This window comes from Dendrobium catenatum, unplaced genomic scaffold (assembly GCF_001605985.2).
Source record: "Dendrobium catenatum unplaced genomic scaffold, ASM160598v2 fragScaff_scaffold_621, whole genome shotgun sequence".
In the NCBI taxonomy this organism is placed as follows: Eukaryota; Viridiplantae; Streptophyta; class Magnoliopsida; order Asparagales; family Orchidaceae; genus Dendrobium; species Dendrobium catenatum.
Window position 1 is genome coordinate 3,239,518 of NW_021319083.1, and position 19,731 is coordinate 3,259,248.

The 19,731-nt window shown below is 38.5% G+C and overlaps 2 protein-coding genes across 3 annotated transcripts; both read left to right on the forward strand.

The window, feature by feature from the left end:
* The first annotated feature begins 514 nt into the window (after positions 1 to 514).
* LOC110106133 (Werner Syndrome-like exonuclease) lies at positions 515 to 1,796 on the forward strand. 2 transcript variants are annotated; one of them, XM_028695043.1, is made up of 2 exons: positions 515 to 1,412; positions 1,592 to 1,796. In XM_028695043.1, the coding sequence occupies exon 1, from the start codon at positions 637 to 639 to the stop codon at positions 1,258 to 1,260; it is 624 nt and encodes a 207-aa protein (XP_028550876.1). In that variant the 5' UTR covers positions 515 to 636; the 3' UTR covers positions 1,261 to 1,412; positions 1,592 to 1,796. The 2 variants fall into 2 exon arrangements, with proteins under 2 accessions (XP_028550876.1, XP_028550875.1); XM_028695042.1 differs by having other exon boundaries at positions 1,596 to 1,796.
* Positions 1,797 to 15,825: 14,029 nt separating this feature from the next.
* Positions 15,826 to 16,654, forward strand: LOC110106127 (Werner Syndrome-like exonuclease). The gene has a single exon (XM_028695044.1). It carries the CDS (start codon positions 15,859 to 15,861, stop codon positions 16,468 to 16,470), a length of 612 nt encoding a protein of 203 aa, XP_028550877.1. The 5' UTR covers positions 15,826 to 15,858; the 3' UTR covers positions 16,471 to 16,654.
* Positions 16,655 to 19,731: the final 3,077 nt, after the last annotated feature.

The window sequence follows — 19,731 nt, forward strand, 5'->3', positions numbered from 1 at the left end:
AGAAAATATATCATTAATTGTAATATATGCCATTAATCACATAACTAAATTGTAATTGCATTAATATGAATAATAATCTTAAATCTCAAGTAATTTTTTTTTCTTCATAAGCATGAACATTACTCTAAACAGTGCATTGCTAGAAATAAAAAGTCAAATAATTCTAAATATTTAAATTAAATTTTAACTAAAAGTATTTCAAAACTATTTCATTTATTCCAAAATCAATATATCATAAAGTTTAATAATTTTTTTTTATATTTTTTTTTTATTTTAGAACGGGAGTATCTACTTACTGCCACCTTCATAGGATACGCATGACGGCATAACTAATCTTTCGATGAAACCTAACGAAGCCAACCCACAGACGCCTAAACCATTCTTTGCTACTCCCCTCAAAAGAATTGAGCCGCTTGACGGAACCTAGTGAAGCCAAACCCCTCAAAAGAAGCGAGACGCTCGAGAGAATTCGAATATGGGTCGGGATTCCAACCATTCTCGACACCAACCAAGCTGTCCGGTGGATTTATATAACCGCTTTAAAGGAACTTTCAAATGCACCCCAACCAAGCTTAGTGCTGGCCAACCCAGCAGACGTACCCATTTCCTCCGAGCACCAGAAGCAGGCGGATAGAAATGGCGACGGAGATCAAGCAGCACTCAGAGACCGACTTCACTGTGCTTTTCAACTATACCGACTACATCAAAACGACTTTGACGTGCTCCGGCGACGAAGTCGATTCCTGGATATCCGACATTCTCCGAATCCACCGCCGCCGCCTCTCTCGCCTAATCGTCGGCATCGATCTCGAGTGGCGCCCTTCCTACTCTCGATACCAGAACCCCATTGCCTTACTCCAGGTCTGCGTCGGCCGCCGTTGCCTCATCTTCAAACTTCTCTTCGCCGACTATATTCCCACATCGCTCGCCGAATTTCTTGCAGACTTGCGATTCACCTTCGTTGGAGTCGGAGTCAAGGCCGACGCTGACCGTCTAGCGAACGATAAGGGTTTGTACGTCTCCAACGCAGTCGATCTAAGAGATCTCGCTAACGAGATGATGGGACGGAATGACATGAAGCAGAAGGGACTCGCCGGACTGGCGAGGGAGCTTATGGGCGTTTTTCTGAATAAGCCGAAGTATGTGACGATGAGCCAGTGGGATCAATTTTATCTTTCGATGGACCAGATCATGTATGCGTGCGTTGATGCTTTCGTCTCCTTCGAGATCGGCCGGAGGCTCTACGACGGCGATTTCTGATAAATTGGTTTTGAAATAATAGTCAGGGTTAATGGTTTACCTCTATCAGAAATTTAAATAGTGTCGAAGTTCTTGTTTTCCCCTTTCAAGACTGTTTGATCGAAGGCCAGGTTTGATCCGGATTCTGATGTTCGTATGATTGTCAATGACTAGTAAGGTTTTCTGATAACTTTACCTTTTCTTCTTTAGCCATTTTAGTCACTTTAGCTTCCTCTTTGCGACATGCAATGCAATCATCAACTTGAGCAAATATTTGATCGTCTTTGTTTATGAGTTCTTCCGTTGTGATTTTTTTTATATATCTTTGCATGGACTAAAAATTGTTAACAAGTCAGTCCAATGAGCCGCATGTTCTACACAGCATAACGTGATCCCAAGACCTCAGCTACTGCTCCACTCACCCTGCAGGCGCAGTCTGCCAGAAACAAACTCTGCCATTCTCTAACTACTTGTCTGCTGTATTATTATATAAACTCTTACATTCTGTATTACTGTACCTGAGGAACAAATATGAAAATACCCATTTTTTGGGGAGATTTGGGGCATTTCCCATGTATTAAAGGGGGAAAAAGTAATACAACTTATAAACAAAAAAGCCTGTAAAAAGAGAAAAGAAGAAAGCCCAAACGGCAATCCAAAACAAAAACTCAAATTGCCAAACAAAAAGGTAAAGATGAGAAGAGAACCCAAAAAACCGGACTCAGTACAGTGGCTGACCAACCCAAAAACATCAGGATTCAGTGATCATCGAAGCAGCAGTGAGAGGTAGAGCCAGCAAAAGATCTCAGGTTGCCACAGGACCAGCCGAAAGGAAAATGGATAGCGCGAGGACCTCCATGGGAGCATCTGAGCTGAGGACCGCACAGCGAAACCTTCCAGAAAAACAGAGTGGTGGTTGCCATTAGGCCATCCAAACAGCAAGATGGCAAGGGAAGGGCCACCCTCATCATAGTCCGGACACCCAAAAACCCAAAAACATCAGAAAAATCCAAAAAATCGATCTTGAATCTGATCAAAATGTTTCCAGCCTTTAATTTTGTATCTGATAGCATTCTTGATAGTGAAAGTAATGATGTGAGGACTTTCCCAAGTATTAGAGAATTTCCAATTGTTCTTTTCCCTCCAAATATGATAGATAGAGCAGCAAACAATCAGGAAATAATTTTTTTTTTCTCCAAAGCATTCAAATGTAATGAATTCTCTAGAAAATCAAACACTTGCAGCAGGTTTGGTCTGAACAAGATTGAGTCCAAAGATGGAAGAAGGGAGGAGATCACCAGAAACGGAAAATCATATTCAAAGAAGAGGTGATTGTGTGTTTCAAGAGCACTAAAGCAAAAACAACACTCCAGCTGAGTAGCAATAAACCTCTGGATAAGTAAGTCAGACGTTTTAAGCCTCCCAAGAACAACCATATAGGCGTAAACAGAGAACCGTTAGGAGTGCTGTTTATGCCAAATAAATTTGAGCCAAGGCATCTGCTTAAAATGAGAATAAAAGTGAGAAGTAAAGGTCTTAAAAACAGGGAAATTGGAGCTGTCCCAGGAGACAGCTGGTTGCTCCAAGATAGGGATCGAATAGACCATCATCACACAAATATGATCTGGAAACGAAGTGAGGAGAGCCCACTGATTGCCAACCTAACCAGATGCAAAGAGCAGGGGGGGTGAAAAAATCTCCAAGAGGCTTGCCATTACACCAAGGATCCCAAAACATAGAATAGTTGCAAAGAGGTCCAACAGCAAAGTAGATTTTATCCAAAATCTTGCTAGCAATGAAGCAAATATGTTTCCAAAATTTGGTGGCAAAAAATGGCGCCTTCCTAAAGGGAGAAGTTTATTTAGCTCTAAGCCAAGAGCACATAATGGAATCATGACATTAGAGATGCCAAATATATGAGCAAGCAACCCCATGATACAGAGAATCAAAGGATGGAATTCCAAGCCCACCGAGGTACTTGGGAAGGGTAGTAGAGTTCCAAGCTATCAAGTGCATATCTCCTTAACATTCCAATGATACAAGAACCTAGAGCACAATTTAGATATAGCATTGCAGATAGCTTTAGGTATAATGGAACCTCTAATCCAGTAAGCCAAAGTGTTGACAATGGAGAATTTCAGAAATTGAACCCTACCTGCAAAAGAGAGAAATTTGACTTTCCAACCTTGAAGTAGAACAGTAATCTTGCTCAGGAGAGGTTGAAGTGAGTAAATTTAACATTTTTATGAGAAATGGGAAGGCCCAAGTAGAGAAGGCAAGTTTCCACTTGAAAAATAGTAAGAATGCTATAGATATCAGCTAGCAAATGTTGAGGGACATTTTTAGAGAATAGAATAGAGCTTTTGGTGGGATTAATGTGATCAAGACCCGAGGCATTGCCAAATTGAGAAAGAGCAGCATTTAACGAGGTAGTATTAGGGGTAGAAGCCACCCCAAAAACTAATAAATCATCATCATAAAGCAGATGGTTGAGATTGAGCTCATTGTATTCAATACCTTTGAACTGATTGGAGGGAGAGCAGGAATTCAAGCTGCAGGAGAGAGACTCCATCACGATACAGAATAGTAAAGGAGATATAGGGCATCCCTGAATGAGGCCAGAGGAAGAGTTGAAGAAGCCCTCAAGAGAGCCATTAAGCCATATAGAAAAATGAACATTCGAGATATAACCTTTGATCCACCTGATAAATAAATCAAGAAAGCCTTTCTGTCTCAATCTATTCAATAAGAAAACTTGGGAAACTGAATAAAAAGCCTTCTTGATGTCAAGCTTAGCACATAAAAGTTTTTTGGAAGAGTTAAATTTCTTAAACACCTCAGAGGCCAATATAATATTTATCTAACAAACATTTTTGGTGAATAAAACTCGCTTGATTATTATCGATGATATGAGGTAAAACAGATTTAAGCTTTAAAGCCAACAATTTTGTAACAATTTTATAGAAAACATTACATAGGGAAATGGGCCTAAAATTAGAAGTACACGAGGCATGAGAACCCTTTGTACTTCAGTGAAATATGTTTTTTCTGCTATCTTCGACTACCTTATTACCTTTTGCAGGATTCTTCACTTGGTATTAGAGCTCTTCACTTCACTGCTTCTCATTTCAGATTCCAATGGCAGAAAATGACTCATCCTCATCAACCCGCACCTACCTCCTCATCAGCTTCCATGGAAGACTTCACTGCACCTCCTCCTCTAAAATTTCTTATGTTCAAACTCAAACTCATTGTCAACGTCCAGCTCATCAATGAAAATTATGCAATATGGTATCTCCATATTTACAAACTATTCTCTGCCAATGGATTTGAGGGCTATCTTACCGGACAAAAAGTTTGCCCGTTGGAACCACGCCCTAGATCCACCAATAAGATCATCGTATGTGAGGTATGATTGATCAAAACTTAGTCTCAGCTCTCTTTTCTACTATTTCCCCATTCGTTTTGCCTTACATTCTGCATCTCTCCACCGTTCATGATATTTTGGTAAGTTTGGAAACCCGCCTTCAACCAACCAATCGATCACGAGTCATTCAATTAAAGAACGAACTTCATCACATTCAAATGCTCGACCAAACCATTACTCAATATCTCGTGCAAATCAAGTCTCTGACTGACTACATTGTGGCAGTCGGATCCCACATTGATACCAAGGACATCATCCTCTATATTCTTAATGGACTGTCCTCCTCCTACAGCTCCTTTAAAGTATCCATCTACACATCGCTCCACCCCATCAGCCTTGAGGTTCTCTACTCACTCATGTGTAGTGAAGAAATCAACATTCAAAATGAACTGCAAAAAGACACAAAACCTCCTATCGAACATCAGGCATTGTACACCTCACGCAGTAGCTCGTCCAGAGGAAAAACTTTCCCCTTCAACCCTTCTAAATCAACCCGTGGCAGAGGAGCTCCCCTCAAACTATTATTCTCCTCCAGTCGGCCTCCATCAGCACCCAGCTTCAACCCACAACGATCAACGTGTCAAATATGTGGAAAACTAAGCCATTTTGCTCTATCCTGTTGGCATAGATGCACCCTTCAATATGCTCCGCTTCCCTCCTAGAACATGTGTGCTCTACTGTCTCAACAACAGGTACCTCCTACCACTGAATGGGTACTTGACTCTGGTGCTTCTACGCACCTCACATCTGAAGCACACAACCTGCAGCAACCAATTCTTTATCAAGGAGTTGAATCAATCTCTAGTGCCAACGACACCTCATTACCCATTCAACACAGTGGTCAAGGTATTCTACCTCTACCAGCCTCTACCCGTAAGCTCTGTCTTCACAATCTTCTCTATGTTCCCTCTCTTTCACACAATCTTCTTTCTATCTCTAAACTTACCTCCGATAATAACTGTTCTTTTTTCTTTGATGTGGGCGGGTTCATCATCAAGGATCTCATGGACAATCAAATTCTACTTCTTGGCCGTAGAGATAACGATCTTTATCAGTTTGCACTACCACAGTACCCACAGCCACTGCGTTTCACTCCAAGTTCGCTTCAACCTCTCTCTAGCACACGCGTCTTAGAGATCCCCACCATCATGTGCTGACTATCTTATCTAAGTTTATTCCTTCTCTAGGTAGTACTTCATCATCTTTTCTATGCAATTCCTGTAAAGTGGCTAAAAGTCACTAAGTTAGCTTTTCCTTAGTGTTCTAATCATGTAACTTAACCCTTCAACTTAATACACTCTGATGTTTGGGGTCCAGCCCCTATTTTGTCTTTAAATGGTTAAAGATACTATATCATCTTCATTGATGATAGCTCTTCTTTATGTTGGTTATTTTTAATGCATACTAAAAATGAAGCTCTACCTAAATTCCAACAATTCACACAAATGGTCAAAAATAATTTCAATACCTAAATCAAAACTATCCAGTCTGATGGCGGCGGAGAATTCACCAGTAACAATTTCAAAATTTTCCTTAATAACCAATGACACCACCCATCAATTAAGTTGTCCCTACACTCCAAAGCAAAACGGGTTTTTTTTTTTTTTTTAAGGTTAAACCCACGGAAGGGCCTACGCGTTGATTAAAGTCAAAATTACAAGTCCTTAAGGAGATTTTCAGCCCGCTAATGCTCAAAGAGCTACAAACACTCAAAAAGAAATAAAAACCTAAGGGCCGAAGATCCCCATCTACGCCAAAAACATTAAGACCTAGAAACATTCTAAAGCGGCACAAAAAGGGTGCCCAAAAATGAGAAAGCTCAAAATAGATCCAATCAGCCCAAGCTTTCAAGCCAAAAACTCCCTCAAGGTGGAAGCAAACCTGCAAAAAAATCACAAAGAACACTAAAGGAAAAATAACAGTAGAAACAAAAAACTTACCAGTTATCATCAACTCCAACCCAGTCTTCATCAACAGACCAATCCACTGAATAGTAGACCCACTAGGAAAACGAAACACTGGCAACAAGCAAACTAAAATGCAGCCCCACCCAACAGTGCAATTCCAACACCACCCCAGAAAGTTAAACAAAGCAGAAACAACCATAAGAGCATAAATGGGAGAAGAAATCAAAAGGATGTTACTAAACCAATCGAACAGACGAGACCTGGATAAAAAACTAAGCAAAGAAAAAATTATATCCAACCTGTTATAGTTAAACCAACAAAACAAATGACAAACAATAAAACTGAGAGAGCACAGCCAGCAATAAATAGAAAAAGAAATACCAGCATCCAAACCTGGAGCACCCAACTCCCCCAAGAAGAACCACCCAGAAAAAACACCACCTTACCCCAGTCTAATATACGGCATACCCACCCAATCCAAATGAGTAATGCCAACCAATTTGGGAGGTAAAGAGATACTAGTAAATTCCATAAACTCATTCAAATTACCCCCCAAATCAGCTAAAAAAAACGGGTTTGCTGAAAGAAAACACAGCCTCTTACTAGACACCACTTGCACTCTTTTGCATGCTGCCAACCTACCTATATCCTTTTGGGTTAAATCTTAACAAACATCTAACTATTTAATCAACCGGCTGCCTACATCAACTTGCAATTTTCAAATTCCTTTTCAACTACTCTACAACCATCCACCCAAATACAACCATTTGAAAACCTTTTGCTTCCTCTGTTTCCCTTGGCTTCAACCGCAAGTACCCAACAAGCTTGCATTTCGCTTTCATCCTAGCATTTTCATGGGCGACTCCACCCTCCACAAGGGATTTCGATGCTTCAATCCTCAAACACAGAAATTCACATTTCTCAACATGTTATCTTTCACGAGCAAACATTTCCCTCCTCTGTTAATCCACCACCAACATCTGATACACCAACCCCCTCCACTTTATCCCTTCTTATGTTGATCGCTATATCCACCTTCACATATCAGACAACGACCTCTAAACATCCCTTCCCTCTCTCCACTACAGCCACCACAACACTATCCACAACTATACATGCAACCTCTACATCTGCATATAGTATAGCATCCACTCAACCCTCACACTCTCCACCTCCTCAGCTCCTCCAAACCTCCATTCATCCAATGCAAACTCGTCTTCATGCTGGTCATCGCCGACCTAAACAAATCTTTGATCATCAAGCCATAAAGCAATCTTCTGTTACACCCATCAGCTATACTCAAGCTGCCAAACTTCAACAGTGGAGAACGTCTATGTCCACTGAGTTCCTTGCACTTCAGAAACAGGGCACCTAGTCCCTCACCAAACCCCCACCCAATACTTCAATCCTTGGATGTCATTGGACATACAAGACAAAGCTACATCTAGATGGTCGTGTTGAGTGCTACAAAGCTCGCCTTGTAGCTCAAGGATTCACCCAACAACATGGCATCAACTACAAAGACACGTTCAGGCATGTTGCCAAAATGCCAACAATTCGTGTCTTCCTAATCATAGCTCTCTAACGGAACTGGGCACTCTTCAATTTGTTGTAGCTAACACATTTCTTCACGGTGATCTTCAAGAAGAGGTCTACATGCAGCATTCACAGGGGTTGATAGATTCACAATTCCCGCATCATGTCTGCAGGCTTCACAAGACCATCTACGGACTCAAACAAGCTCCACGCCAGTGGTTCACAAGCTTACCTCCTTTCTCCTCATCTTTGGATTTCAGTTCAGCAAATTCGATCCTTCACTATTAATCTACATCCATGCAGACATTCTATTATATATCCTGATCTACGTTGATGACTTGTTGCTCATCGAAAATCATCCTGGCACCATACGACAGCTCCTTTCCCAACTCCAAGCTACCTTCTTTTTAAAACAGCTTGGCTCAGTCTCATTATTCCTTGGGATTCAAGTCAGTCGCACAACAAGTGGTATGTTTCTCCATCTGACTCACTATTCCCGTGACATACTCAATTCATCTGGTTTTGCCTCTTGCAAGCCAGCCCTCACACCTGTCTCTAAAACCGTCTCAAGTACAGTCTCACAATGAACCATACAATAATCCCACTCTCTATCATCAACTAGTTGGCTCCCTATAGTATCTTACAATTACGAGTCCCCAACATCGCCTTCGCCACCAACAACATCCGACAGCACATACACAATCCCAAAAATCGTGACCACCAATCCCTTAAGAGACTTCTCAGGTACATTAAAGGCATCCAACACTTTGGCATTCCAATAATTATAACTGATCTTACGCTTCGCACCTATGCTGATGCTGACTGGGCAGCATACTCTTCTGATCGGAAATCAATTTCCGGGTTTTGTATCTATTTTAGCAGCAACTTGGTATCTTAGAGTGTTAAGAAACATGTCACAGTAGTCAAATCCTCAACCGAAGCAGAGTATCGTGCTCTCTCATCAGCTACATCAAACATTCTCTAGCTTCACCGACTGGTAGCAAATTTTCAAGCTCCACAACACAAAACCTACTAGCATTCACTGTGACAACATATTTGCAATGGTGCTTGCAAATAACCTATTTTTTTACGCCCAAATCAAATGCATCGAAATTGATTACCATTTCATCAGTGAACACATCAGCTTGACCGATCAACCAACAAATATATTGACAAAGCCTCTCTCTCTCTCTCAACTAATCGGTTCAACATCCTTTGCAACAAATTAACTATTCGACCATTGGATCCAATGAGCCGCATGTTCTACACAGCATACCGTCATCCACCTACCTCAGACTTCAACTACTGCTCCACTAACACTGCAGGCACAGTCTGCTAGAAACAAACTCTGCCATTCTCTTTTTTTTTGTGACGAGGAAGCACTGTCCTTAGGCCAGTGTAAACCCGGTCGACCTAGCATGCAACCCACATCATTTTACACGGGCCAACACTTAAGGCTTTCACTGCTTGCCAAGGGATTCGAACCAGGGACCTGGGCTTTGCCCAGCCAGCCTCTTCACCACCAAGACTAACAGTGGTGGGTATATAATTTTTGTACTAAAAAAACTCTGCCATTCTCTAATTACTTGTCTGCTGTATTATTATATAAACTCTTACATTCTATATTACTGTACCTGAGGAAGAAATATAAAAATACCCATACTTCAGTGAAATACTTTCTTCTGCTATCTTCTACTACCTTATTGCCTTCTGCAGGATTCTTCACTAAAATAGCTTAAGCCTCTCAAATATTTTTTTAATTAGTAATTAAGTATTCGACTTTAGAGCAGATGTTAAGAGATTTCTTTTAAGTTTTAACAAACAGAATCATGTGTCCTCAACAGATTCTCAACGGTTCTTATCTTTGCATCAGATTAAAAATAACATAACCCTGCCAATTTATTTATTTATTTTCCTTTCTTAGCAAGGATTTCTGAATCATTAAGTATTTGACATAGGACCAGATGGTAAGAAATCTTTCATACCAAACAGAATTAGACTCTTCAGGAGATTCTTCTCAGTGGCTCTGCCTTTGAATTGTGTCCACTTTACTTAAATTTCTCTCAAAATATTAAAATTATCTGATGACTATTAAACAAACATTAAGGGGCTGTTTGGTAGCAGGATTTAGGCCGGATTTAAATGGCCTAAAATGCAAAACCAAATCTCACAGCAAATGAAAGATGCCGTAGATGGAAATTTCCACCTTTTCATGCTAAATCCCGGATTTCCGAAATTCTGTTTTTTGTCAGATTTACAAAATTCATTGGCTCTAGAGGAAGAGTCCGCTCGTTAAATCTGCTATATAGACAAACAGTCGCATAAGATTTAATAGAATTTATCATGAATGTTACCAAACAGTTTCAGGATTTAGGCCCCTCAGGATTTCCAAAATCCGAATTTAGAGGATTTACAAAATCCTACTTAAATCGAATCCTGAGTGCTACGAAACAGCCCCTAACTGATACATACCCTAACTGATACATAGTTCTCAGAAATTGCAAACATGGTTCGTCTTTGTTTTGCAAAGAACATTTCACACTGCAGCGTGGCGATGGTTCTCCTTTGATAAAAACTGTTGAATTGAACATTATTTGGGTTGGGATCTGAGCATAGAGAATCTCTTATTCTATTTATATAAGCTACGAGGAGGCAATGATGCGTTTCCAGGCTAACTAATATTCTTCCTGTAGGATTTTGAATATATTGGTCTGAATCATCTTTTGAGGGTAGACAAAGGCTTCATTTGGAACAATTTTCTTATTGTTTTTTCACTTTTTTGCTGTTTTTTAAAACAGTTTTTTTTAGTACAAAATTTATATGAACTAGAAATTTTCGTACTAAAAAGCTGCTTTAGAAAACAGTTAAAAAGTTATTCCAAATAAAACCAAAATCAATTTGATCATGCATAATCTGATAATCTTAAGTATGAAATTAAAAAAAAAAAGGAAATTTTTTAGACAAAAGTATCTACTGAGGATGGGATGAGGAGGAAGCATAGGTTAAATGTTTATTCTACTAAGACTAACCAAAAAAAAAAAAAAATTAGCATTGACATTTGGCTGCCCGACACAGCTCATCTTAGTTTGTTGGTTGAGAGCTTAGGCTATCAACTAAGAGGTCTTAAATTCGAATCTTGTGTATGCGTTATGTGTGTCTGCCTTAATTGACCTAAATGTCTCAAAAAACAATTAGCCGCCCTGAGCTCTTTTTAGGTCCCTACCTGAATGGGCTCATCAATGAAGGAGATATTTTCAGTTATTCCTATCATTCTAGGCTAGATATATGGCTATGTAGTTTGGATCCTCTATTGTTATTGGAATAGAATTCAGTTTTCTTATTTCCAAAATATTTTGATTCTGTTGGATTCAATCAAAGCCATTCAAGCTAAAATGTATGGATGGGATTGAGGCATTAGCGCTACAATTCTCACTATGATTGTAGAGGATCCAATGCCCAAACCTTAGGCTAGAGTCTGCATGGTGGAGCCAGGCTATCCTGTCTTTTAATATTCATCTGGGCAAAATCTGGACTGACGTTAGAAATTTATTCAAGTGTTATACTTGTGATCATTCGGCGTTTTAGAGTTTTCAATGACCTAATTTTAGACAGTTTTTTTAATGTTTTTTAAATCAAATTTTAAGTAAAAAAAAATTTTTTTTGAAAGTACCAAAAAAGTGGTGGCCAAAAGTTATCCCAAACAAAGTCTTAATTAGTTATATAATAAATTTAAATAAAATAAGAACATCTTTCAAAGTCTCTTTTATCTATAAATAATTTTTATTTTTTTATATGTTGATTTTGTTGAATTTGAATTTATTAAATATTTACTCTTCAAAAAGTAATAATGTTTTATAGATCTAAAAATTTAAATGTTAACTACCAAAAAATTAGGGCAATCGTAGCACAAAATTAGACATTTTCCGGCAGTTTTACGCTCCACAAATTTTCGTGTAGCGGTTTCAAAACTGTTGCACGCCCATTGTGATTGCAATGACTGCAACGTCATTTTGTGATGGTTTTATGACCGATGGGGAAAACATCATGAATTGCCCATTATTACAGCGTTTTTAACCGTCACAACATCACATAATTACATGGGTTATAACTGCCACTGTTACCTCAAATAAAAAAATCATTCACAAAATTGTGGTGGATTAAATCGCTAACCGCCACAATAGTCCATAATTTTAAAGAAAAAAATGGAATTCATAAGATGCACTTCGTTATGAAGAGACAAAAGGCATTTGCATAAATTGAAAGTATCAAAGACATGCAAACACATTAATTGAAATAAAAAGGCATATGCATGAATTGAAATGTCTCTTTCAAATATTCTGCAAAGCTTTAATTGGTGAGGAATGGTGAAATCCTAATTTGAGCAATTGGAGATTTGGGGTCCTCCTACTAACGGGAAATTATTGGGTGAGGTCACCGGACGTGTTCGGAGTCCAATAAAAATGCGTCACATCACCTCCTACTCGATACTGAGCTCGGTATTGGTCGGTACTCAGTATTTCACAGTATCGAGCTCAGTACTGTGAATACCGAACGTAAGCTGTGTCCGGTGACCTGACCCAATAATTTCCCCCTCCTGACAATAACCTCTCCATCTTAATGAAGACAAAAGCCAACATAAAAGTATCAAAAGACAAAAGAGCCTCTTCTTCTCAATAACACAAGCTCATGATGAATGTCACGCACCAATTGTCGAATATTTTTGCTTATTCTCTCACATACTCCAATTTATTTTCTCTCCAACTACTTTAATTACAGCAATCTGCCTAAGCCTTTTTTTTCTTTAAAACAGAAGCATAAGGTAAAAAATGAAACAGAAAATTTTATGATTTTAAGAACTAAGGAACAGTAAGTTTTTAAGGATCTCATGCTCAAAAGATCTATTAAATAAATACTCTGCATCAACTATCACCTTAGAATGTATTAAGGTGCCAGTGCATTCAATATTCTGAAGAAAAAAAATCAATTAATATGCATTAATCACAATAAAATCAAATGATTTATTTGAAGGGATGCCATAAAACCTACAAATATTTCAAATGACAACAGATGAAAAGAGATTAAGAGCTTGTAAAATTCAATGAAAGCAAAGATCATCAATAAGTAATCTAAAAAAGTAATACTCAATCGCTGTCATCTTCAAACAAACCAATGTTCCAAAGAGAGAAGAGTTAAACACACAAATAAAGCCAGAAGGCGAACTCCACACCACCACATGAATATAATACATACCAATATATATAAGAGATGTGAAAAGTGTCTTAATCAACAAAGTAATGACCACCAAAAAATAGAAATAATATCAGATAATCTCAAGTGAAAATTTTTAAGTCATTGATATGTCAAAAAGAGAAGAGTATTCATCATTCATATTTGATAATGTACAATATCAAAACTTTGAGTAACATCCCAAAAAAATAGACTTTCATACCAAGATTCATTTTAAAACAATTTATCACAAACATGGGTTATCTTCAAAATGTCATTCTCTTTCTCCCATAACATCATCTCTCAGAGGAAGTTTCATTGCCATCCTATCAATTATAAAAAGATTGTAAAAATTAGTATTCAAATAACCAACGTTAAAATTAGAATGTGAAATTTTACATACAATTCGTGAGCTTCTTTGAGATGGATGCTGCATTGAGGTGAATGTTGCATTCAAAATTGTTGTATGAATTCCCTCAATTTAGTACGTAATGAGTTGATTTTCTCTCTAATATATCAAAATTAAGAATATAAATAAAACCTTTAGGGAATTCAATGTAGGGGATTATGTGTTAATAAGAGTCTTTCCTAAAAAGTATCCTTCAACTCTATTTAGAAAATTTCAAGCTAGGGAATTTTTTTTGCAAATTGAATGCTGTGTTTGAACCATATAAAAACATGTACATCTGCCAAGTAGAGAAACACTTAATTATAAATTAGATTTTTACGATTCAAATTAAGCTTATTTCCCTTAATTAAATGATTAATGATATTATATATAATTAAATAAATTCAATATATATATATAATTGATTAAACTTGTTAATACATATACATAATTATTATTATAATGATTATTCAATTAAGTATACGATCGCAAAATAAAATAATATTATACATCCTATCTATATCTCAATTGTTCTGTTCGAAATAAAGTTAATGTTATTAAATCAAATAATACTTATCATCAATTATTCAATTGATTGGTACTATCTTTGTTTTCTGAAATGAAGGTTTTAAGTTTTAAATTATTGTAGGAAGAAAAATCAAATAATATTTATGTTACAAAAATATTTATTATTAATATGGTAAGAAAATAAATAGATTTTTTTTTTCCAATAGATAGAGTTAAAGAAATTTTGCTTAATTAATATAGCAGAATTATGAAACCATAATATTCTCTCCCATTTGTTCTTAATTTCTAGAAACCCTCTTATTCTCCCCATTTGTCCCATTTTTTAGAAAACATTCATCTTCTCTCACTTTCATCCCCATATTCTTGAAACTCTTGTATTCCCCTATTTCATGCTCAAATTCTTAAAACTATAATCTTCTCCCTCATTTGCACATGTTGATAGTAACCTTCCAAAACTATCTAATATTAATTTAAGTTAAATACTTAGTCATTTGTAAATCTCATTTAAATCTTGCAACCAAATTGTATACTCGTATCTGCCTACGTAAGTCTATTATAGGTACCTAGCATATTCATGCAGACAAACTCAAACCTTACAGATTCTAGCAACGAGAGCTCAGTCTAAGTAGTAAACTCGCTCTCCATGAGCTCTCACCAATGAGAAATGTGAATTGTGCAAGTTGATCAAGTCGAAAAGTCTTTCCCTGCAAGAGCTACAAAAAGAACTCGTACATATCCATCCAAGCTATAAAGAACTCATCCTCCTTGGCAATGATTAGCCTCTCAAAGCTACTAGTCATCTCACAAATCAGCAAGTCGCCGCTAATACTTTCTAATTTTGAGCATCTCATTAGATTAAGAGTTCGATCATTTGAACTCGCCCAACACTTGCATTGGGGCTATCATGATCCAAATGGACTTGCCCTTCGCACTTAATAGCCTAAAAACATCATCCAAATACTTAATAGCACACTTGCTATACCAACTAGAACATGAAGACTCGCCCCAAGTGGCTCACGAATTAACGGAAAATCATGTGAACACCAATCAAGTAATGACATTTGTCATGTATAGTCTATAATGGGTTGCAATCAATAATAAATTTTTTTTATTTTCTTAAACATAGCCTCTCAAAGGAATTTTTATTGCATCCTCTCACCTGACGTAGAGATACGTCCTCCCAGAGCTAAATTCGCGCTAAAAAACGAGAAATACAGAGCAATACCAAACAATAACGAGGAATATCATCATGTGAAGACCAATACCGAGTTATACAGAGCTATACCGAGCAATAAAAAAAATACCTAGTTTTTCCTAGAAAGAACACTGTATTTTTTTGTATTGCTCGGTATTGCTCGGTACAGGTCGGTATAACTCGGTATTGGTCTTCACAAGATGATATTCCTCGTTATTATCAAATAATACCTAGCAATACCGAGCAAAAACCGAATTTTTTAACGGTGGGAGGACGTATTTCTACGTCAGGTGGGAGGATGCAATAAAAATTCCTCTCAAAGCTACTAATCATGTCTCAACAAGACCCGCCCAAAATGTAATTGGATTTTAATGTCGGGTCACGGTGCACCCAACAATCACTGGCGGGAGAGATGGCGACGGATATCGAGGAGCTCTCTGACTCCACCTTCAGGGTCACCTTCGACGAAACCGAGAACATTGAGACGACGTTGACGGCCTCCGGCGATGAAGTCGATTCCTGGATATCGAACATCCTCCGGCTCTCTAACCGCTTCGTCGTCGGCATCGATGTCGAGTGGCGCCCCTCTTTCTCTCGCTATCAGAACCCTGTTGCCTTACTCCAGCTCTGCGTGGGACATCATTGCCTCATCTTCCAACTTCTCCACGCCGACTATATTCCCGGATCTCTCGAGCAATTCCTCTCAGACCCAAGTTTTACTTTCGTCGGAGTCGGAATCAATGGCGATGTTGAACGCCTGGCTGAAGAGAGGGACTTGTCTGTATGCAACGCTGTCGATCTACGGGAACTTGCAGCGGAGAGAATGGGGCGGAACGAGATGAGACAGAAGGGCCTTTCCGCGCTTGCGATGGAGGTAATGGGCGTTCAGGTTAGTAAGCCGCGCCGCGTGAGGATGGGCCGTTGGGATCAGTTTTATCTTACAATGGATCAGATCAAGTATGCTTGCATTGATGCCTTCCTCTCCTTCGAGATCGGGAGGAGGCTCTATGATGGAGATTTCTGAGAAATTAGTTTTGGGGTTATCGAATGCCAATTTAGGGTAAATTATTAACTCTAGTACTTACCAGTTTAACTTTTATCGAAGTTCTTTTATTAACAAGACTGTTAGATTTTGTGTTGGCTCTGAATTTTTATGTTGATTTTGGCGGCCACTAAACGCTACGGTGCTCTGATGACCTTTCCTCTCCTATTTTTATTATTTTAGGCAGTTTCATCTTTGTAACATGCCATCATAAAAATGTTAGATCATCCGTCAGTTTATGTGTTCTTCCTTATTGCATTCTACAGTGAAAATATTGTTAAGGTGCCTGATGCCACCGCTCTCTGTCAATGATGAAGAAGTTTAGTTGATCATCCTCAAGTGGTCCACTCTGGTGGATGTGGATGGAATGTGACCGGTCTTTATGGGATTTCATGAGTTGGAAGGGGGGGATTAAGAAGAGGAGATGAGAGGACTACGTGTAGGAGGAAGAAATGGTGAGGGAAAGGTGATGCAACGCCATGTGCCTCGTCACACACCTCTACACTTTTTTTTAAAAGGTCTTTTAGTTACTATGCATATCTTTTAGTTACTATTTTTATTCCCTATGGTATATTTTATGCTTTGAGAAGATCCACCCAATTATAGAAAAAATCTTCACCACTATTCTTTTGATTCTTTTTCTATTAGAGAGCAGTAATAGTGATATATATAGTCTTAGTTCTCCTAAGAGAGGGGGTGATGAATACAAACTTGTTGCGGACTAGAATATACACGGCGATAGAGTTTGAAAATTTCCGTCTTAGCGTAGTACGGATATCTAGCATACAAACATGAGAGAAATAAAGACGCTCGGATTTTTACATGGAAAACCTAGAAAGGGAAAAAACCACGAGGTCACGCCCAGTTGAAAGAGCTCTACTAGTGTTTGCTTGAGGTGCAAGAGGCTGACTCGTTTTTAAAATTTAGGGCGATCATATTAATCCACTCCCGAATTGAAGTTCAGTTACAAACAATAATTTGAGATTCGAAAATGTTGGGTATTCGGGTTGAATCCCAAAGTCACTTGGAGATCGGGCAGAATTCCGGCGTCACTTGGGCGGAGTTTCGGCGTCACTAGAAAGTCGGGCGGAATCCCGGGCGGTGGTCGAGGAGGAGTTTCTTCCCTCCTTTCCTTCTTCTCTTCTCTTCTTTTTATTGCTTGGGTCCCCTCTCAAGAGAAATGAGGGGCTATTTATAGTTTTTTGAGGATGACATGACCCGTAAATAGGAGGTAGATCAAGGGAAAAGGTGAAGTGGTTCAGATGGACGGCCGATATTGAATCCCTTGATCGTGGACCGTTTGTCAGACATTTGAAGGTCTTAACGATATCGGAATTCGGCGATCTTGGACTCGTTGGATTTGTCTCGTCGAGCCATTCGATTCGACTATAAGCATGTCATGTTTGGAAACTGTTTGGTAATCCAAATTATAGTTTGAACCTTCCAACAACGCTTCGGGTCTTCGATTCAAACTCATTTGGGCTTTAGATCGAATTGAAATTGGTGTCGTCGGGTTCGTATTTTCGAGACGCTCAGTTTGACTGTAAGTTCCCTGAAATCGGAATTCAGGTGATCCCGGATTTAATTTTGAAGTTTCTAGCTTGATTTAGCCTTGAGATTCGTGCCCGATCAAGATAATTTTTTGATGATAGATCAAAACTCATTTTTCATCTACTGTTATATGAATATCAATATTAGCTTCTTTTTCTATTACTCTTATTGTTCCTAGTATTTCTATCAACTGGTATCAGAGCTTAAAGTGGGGAGAGTAATGGTGAATGGGAGTGCCTTAGGCTACCAACAACAATTGTAGCTTGGAGGCTCTATTGGCCTCAATCAAATCTCAGGCAACGTCTAGATAAACTCACTTATAAGTTTTTTTATTCACCATCAAGATTCTACATATTTTTCAATCTCTTATGATGTTTGACATCATAATTCTTACAATAAAATCGGAGGCCTTGGCACTCATGCTAACTGGCCACAACATCCTTGTAGTGAATCATGACCCCATTGTTTCCCCAATGGCACTTTCCACTAGTGCAATTGGAGTTCCTAGGATCCAATGAAGAGAATGAACCTTATCGACGGTCCACTATGTCGAATTCTAACTTCAAAGAAGAAATCCCAATCGAATATATGCCATGGAGGGTGCTTGCGAGCGATAAGAATCATTGCAATGAATTTTGGGTAAAGCTTGCTATTCCTTTTATGGGCATTTACACATAGAAGATTATCTCGATTAAGAAAAATCTTTTGAGACCTTCGAGTATATAGAGATTCTACTAAAGAAACAAGTAAAGCATGTGGCTTGTAATCTAAAGGGACGAACTGGTGCTTGGTGGATGCAATTACTCCAAACATGTCGACAAGAAGGCAAGGGAGGAGTTTATAGTTGGTTACGAATGAAACAATCTTAAGGGGGCATTTTCTGCCAACTGATTACGAACAAATGTTATATTTGCAATACTAACACTCATGGAAGGACAACGATCAATGGGTGTCTATATAAAAGAATTTTAAAGGTTGAGTGCAACAAACAATCTGAATGAGTCTACTATTTAATTGGTAGCTTGATACATTGGGTGTCTTAAAGAAGCAATCCACGACAAGATCAAGTTAAACTCTATTTGGTCGTTGTCCTAGGCAATTAAGTTCGCATACAAGGCCAACAACTCAATCAATCATCGAAAGGGGCACAATTCTGATGCTTGAACAATGAAATGCTTGTTGAGATGAATAAACCCACAACAAAGTCATCTCAGTTCCAATCCTTTGCAACACAACCAACTTGCAAGGCTCCATTACCTGAAAGTAACAATGTCCAAGAATGGGAAAATCTATATCGTAAGCCCAGCAATTTGATGTGTTTCAGATGCTTCCTACTGAGTCACAAGTCTAATGAGTGCCCGAGCCAGAAACAAATTCAACTCCCGGAAGGAGAAATTGCAATAGACGACTGACATGAAGATGATAATGTTGTTAAATAAGTAGAAAAGCATAGATGAGCTCTCGTATGTATCCTTGAGAAGATCTTGCTTGCACGTCAGCGGCTGATAGACCACAAGTGCAGAAATTGATTAAGTTGTGGGCTGAAATTGAATTTCAGCAATTGCAAATCTAGTTTAGAGAGAAATTCTTGGGGAAAACACTTAAAAAGCCTTGAAATTGAAGAAATATGAAAGAAAGTCAACAAGATACAATGGATCTTCAATTCGACAGGAAGATTCCCCCCCCCCCCTC

Coding starts and splice junctions, on each gene's coding strand:
- LOC110106133 (XM_028695043.1), top strand. CDS start 637: ATGGCGACGGAGATCAAGCAGCACTCAGAGACCGACTTCACTGTGCTT.
- LOC110106127 (XM_028695044.1), top strand. CDS start 15,859: ATGGCGACGGATATCGAGGAGCTCTCTGACTCCACCTTCAGGGTCACC.